This window comes from Octopus bimaculoides, chromosome 10, assembly GCF_001194135.2.
Source record: "Octopus bimaculoides isolate UCB-OBI-ISO-001 chromosome 10, ASM119413v2, whole genome shotgun sequence".
Classification (NCBI taxonomy): Eukaryota; Metazoa; Mollusca; class Cephalopoda; order Octopoda; family Octopodidae; genus Octopus; species Octopus bimaculoides.
In genome coordinates, this window is record NC_068990.1 from 59,282,646 (window position 1) to 59,286,674 (window position 4,029).

At 33.4% G+C, this 4,029-nt stretch overlaps 1 protein-coding gene across 2 annotated transcripts in view; it reads right to left on the reverse strand.

Moving 5' to 3' along the window:
* Positions 1 to 1,162: 1,162 nt before the first annotated feature.
* The window catches only part of LOC106880026 (WD repeat-containing protein 48), a 143,678-nt gene continuing 140,811 nt past the window's right edge, over positions 1,163 to 4,029 (reverse strand). For both annotated transcript variants that reach the window (XM_052971222.1, XM_052971221.1), the window contains 2 exons: positions 3,908 to 4,022; positions 1,163 to 3,747 (listed from right to left, as the gene is read on the reverse strand). In XM_052971222.1, coding sequence (XP_052827182.1) covers positions 3,655 to 3,747; positions 3,908 to 4,022 — 208 coding nt within the window. In that variant the 3' untranslated portion in view covers positions 1,163 to 3,654. The remainder of the gene's footprint in view (positions 3,748 to 3,907; positions 4,023 to 4,029) is intronic.

The following is a 4,029-nucleotide window of genomic DNA, read 5'->3' on the forward strand; positions in this document are numbered from 1 at the left end:
CTTTCTACAATCAAGCTTCATTCTGTGAGCAAATGTCTTAGCCTATCATTTTAAAAGACACAAAAAAAAAAAAAAAAATTTAAGGATCTTTTTCTTTCATTCATTTATGGACATGATCTATATTTACAGTTTTAAGTCCTGATACATTTGCTCATATACGCTTCCTCTTGCGTCTATGTACACACTCACACGCACAACACAAAGTCGAACTACCAACAGCAAAAGATGGCTTCATATTAGATTTGGAATTATGAATGGAAACTACTTTAGAAAAGACATACACCCGATTATGGAAAATGTATCAAGAGCTTTCGCAATCTTGGATGGCATAATGCAATTTTTTCTGCAGTTGGCTCATTGCAATTCTCATTACATACCAGGATGTTTGAAACTGGATGTATTTTGCAAGATTCCTTTAAAAATATTCTTTAACAAAAAGGGAGAGAAAAAAACAAAACAAACACTAAAATATAAACAGGATATATGCTAAAATAAACACATTTAATCTTAACTAATTTGCTTAATTACTAAGAGCTGGTAAATAAGTAATAAGAAATTAGCATTTATACGAAACGGGAATTCTACTGCCCATGAAAACAAAGTAATATTTATGAGTTTCCAAGATATACCAATTAAAAATTTCAGTAGAGAAAGCTTTATTGTTCGTCTAACAAGTTAGAGATAAAGAAACAACAAACTGCCCATTTCTATTAGCTGTTATAGAGAGAAGTAAACTTAGGCAGGTTGAGAAATGGAACAGATGAAATCAATTCCTTGACATCAAGTTATAGAATAGCAGTGTGCAGAAAATCTGCTGAACATCAGAAATATGAAATTGTGAATAATTTCATCTCCCAACAGAATGCAATAGAACTTTACAAAAAAATTTACACCTGAGAACCTGATTATGACAAGCAAACGAAATGCAAGTTACACTGAAAATCTCCATAGAATATATCTTACATTTTGGTTGTAATGGATTGTTTTCTGTTTATGCCAAAAACATATAACATTTTCTCTGAGGCACTGTATACTATTTATAGTGTATGTGTGTGAGTATGAATGTATATATATAAGTGTGTGTATAGACACAACACACATACATGCTATTTCACATCTAGATTTAGAACAAGTTTTTTTTTTTTACAGTGGAACTTTAGAGAAAAAAAAAAAAACACTATCAATCAATCGCTTGTTCTGAGAATTTATTTAAAAATTCACATAAAATATTAAAATAGTATTTTGCTATGTTATTGATTTCATTGAAATCAATATGCCAAAACTGTTTCATAAAGAAACTGAGGAATTTTCAGTTTTCTGAGCAAATGAAGATTTAACAACTGATGTATAAAGTGTTCAACAAGAAGGGGATTTGAAGGATAATCCCTTTACCAGGCTTAAATAAACATTAATATTTTTGTTTATTTTTCTGTATTTTCATAAATGCATTCACTAGATTAAGGAATGGTGGATCAGGGGAATCCTTTAAAGTAGAAAACAGAAAACTGCAGAAACACCAGTCATATTGCTATAGATTCAATTAAAAAAATAAAGCTTTTAACCCACGAACCAGTCCCTCTCCCCTTTGTTGTAGGGGGTTAACTGAGATCTCTCTAGATTAGACTGTCCAGAAAGTTTGAGGATTCCCTATTTTGTAAATATACCCTCTTTGTAACAATATCACTGACAGCGTTATACATGTAGGCCAATACAGACACCTTCCATCCCACCATCATCAACAACTACATTATTATTATTTTTTTTTTTTCCTCCATTCTTTAGCATCAATTTGATATTTCTGCAAATGTGAACATGTATGGGTTTTCTGGATTTTGTGTTTCTTCAAACTGAATGCTTTTCCTAACACTAAACCACTCAACAATGTCTTCACAGAGAAGAATTAAATTCCTTTTTAAACAATAAATACTGGGGAATTTGTCATTATTATTATTATTGAGTTTCTTCTGTCAGACAATCAGAAATAAACAAAGAAGATAAAAATGGTAAAAGTAATTTAAAATAACATTCATTTGAAGATAAAATGCTGGAATAACTAAGAGTCAACTGTAACTTATTTTTGATGGTTAGGAAGGTAATAAGGCTAGTAAACAGACTCCTCTACTGGAAAGGCTGTAACCATAACAATTAAAAAAAAACATTCAGGCCTTGATGATGGTGATGATGATCATGATGATGATACTAAAAGGAAGAAAGTGTGAGAGCATTGTTGATTATATTTCAGCACTGATTGTATGCCTCCCTTCCGAAAATGAAAACTTAGATTAGCAAGACTTTTGAACAATCTCAAACTTGATTTAACCATCATCAAATATAGTTTATCAACTGACCAGCTGACAGGTATAAAAAAATAGATTTAACTTAGAGAAGGTAGGGAAAGAAAAGCCAACAACGATACTAGAAATGAAAACAGCCATATTAGTTTAAACTGCTTTAGTAAAGGACAGAAGTCAATTTGGTGAACCAAAATAGCCTGATGGTTGGTTCCAATTGATGCTATCACAGTCAAAAGTTATCTTTACAGTGCACAGCCAAATTAATCAGCTCATTTCAAATCTGATAAAAAAAAAAAAAGCGAAATAAAATCCAACAACTATGTTTCATTAATTCATGTATGGTTTGCATTCATTGAATCTAGATCAGCAGTGGATAATCCTCATACCACAAGACATCTGGGATGACATGGATAAGGAAGGTAACCCTGCTCGTTTTGCTTCCTTACTCTTAACTGTTACTACAAGAATAAAGTGGAAATTTCTAGAAGCCCTTTCCACTTCTTTCTTCACCAGCACACGCTTATTTACACACGCACTTACACATTTTTATGCAGGATGACCACCCAGAAATGATGTATAGATGCAATACAGTGAGAGTAAGGATATCAGTCTATTTAGTCTTATCCATGAGAATAATATTGCATCCATTATGAAAGGAACAGAAAAAAAAAAAAAAAAAAGAATCTAACAAAAAATTATATGATGCCAGGAGTTATGCTGCTTTTCAGGCACTAATAGTGTTAGGAGTTATGTGAAGCAACAAGAGGAGAGTTGCAACTACACATCAGGAATTGGTCAGTGGCAAGACACCTTTCATTGCAAACAGCTTATAAAATTGACCAAACATCAGTGCCAAAGAAACATCTCTTTGCACTTGGACAAATTCGAGATGTATAAACTAAACGAGATACCAATGGAGACTGAGGTTAGACAGAATAATAATTAACAGTGTAAAAGCATCAGTAAGATAAGAATGGCCTAGGGAACAGTTTACATTCAGATATGAGGATATGCACACATTACAAGCTTGGTCACGACAGAGTTTGAGCTGCTGTGCAGATTGATTTGAGAAAGTCCTGCAATATAGTTTACACGCTGGCAGTTTGTTGTTTCTGATTGTCCAGCTACCCACAAGTAGCTACTGTAGTTTCTTCTTCAATTATTTTAGTCAATACCACACCCCTTCGGCACTGAGGTCGACACTTGTTCCAGGCATCGAATGATGTCCGAAATAATGTCATCTGGCGAGCAGTATTTTATAGCAAGAGTAAACAAAACAACAGTTGCAAACATCTTGCTATGTGTAGGTGCAGCCTGAGAAGATAAGTTGGAGCACCAAGCTCAATGCTGCTTCAAAACATCATTTTATACGCCGATACTGTAATATGAGGTCTCCACCTTGCTTCCAAATAAAATGCTTCACTGTCCGCAAATCCATGTTGGGATCAAGAATCTGCAAAAGAAGTTTCAAACATTTTCAGATGTTTTTTTTTTTTTCCCCCCCACCTGTTAAGAAACTTGTATCTCTTAATGCAAAACATAACAAACACTTGTTTATTGCAATATTAAACAAAATACTGAAACACAATTAGTTGAACTGTAATTTCTCTTACCTGATCATTACAAAGGATTTCCACTTTCTCCTCTGCGATAGAAGTTACATCTTCGGAGTCTTTCTCTCCATCACTTTTCTCATGATTGCTGTTTGCTGTTTGAGAACCTGCATCTGAGCCCT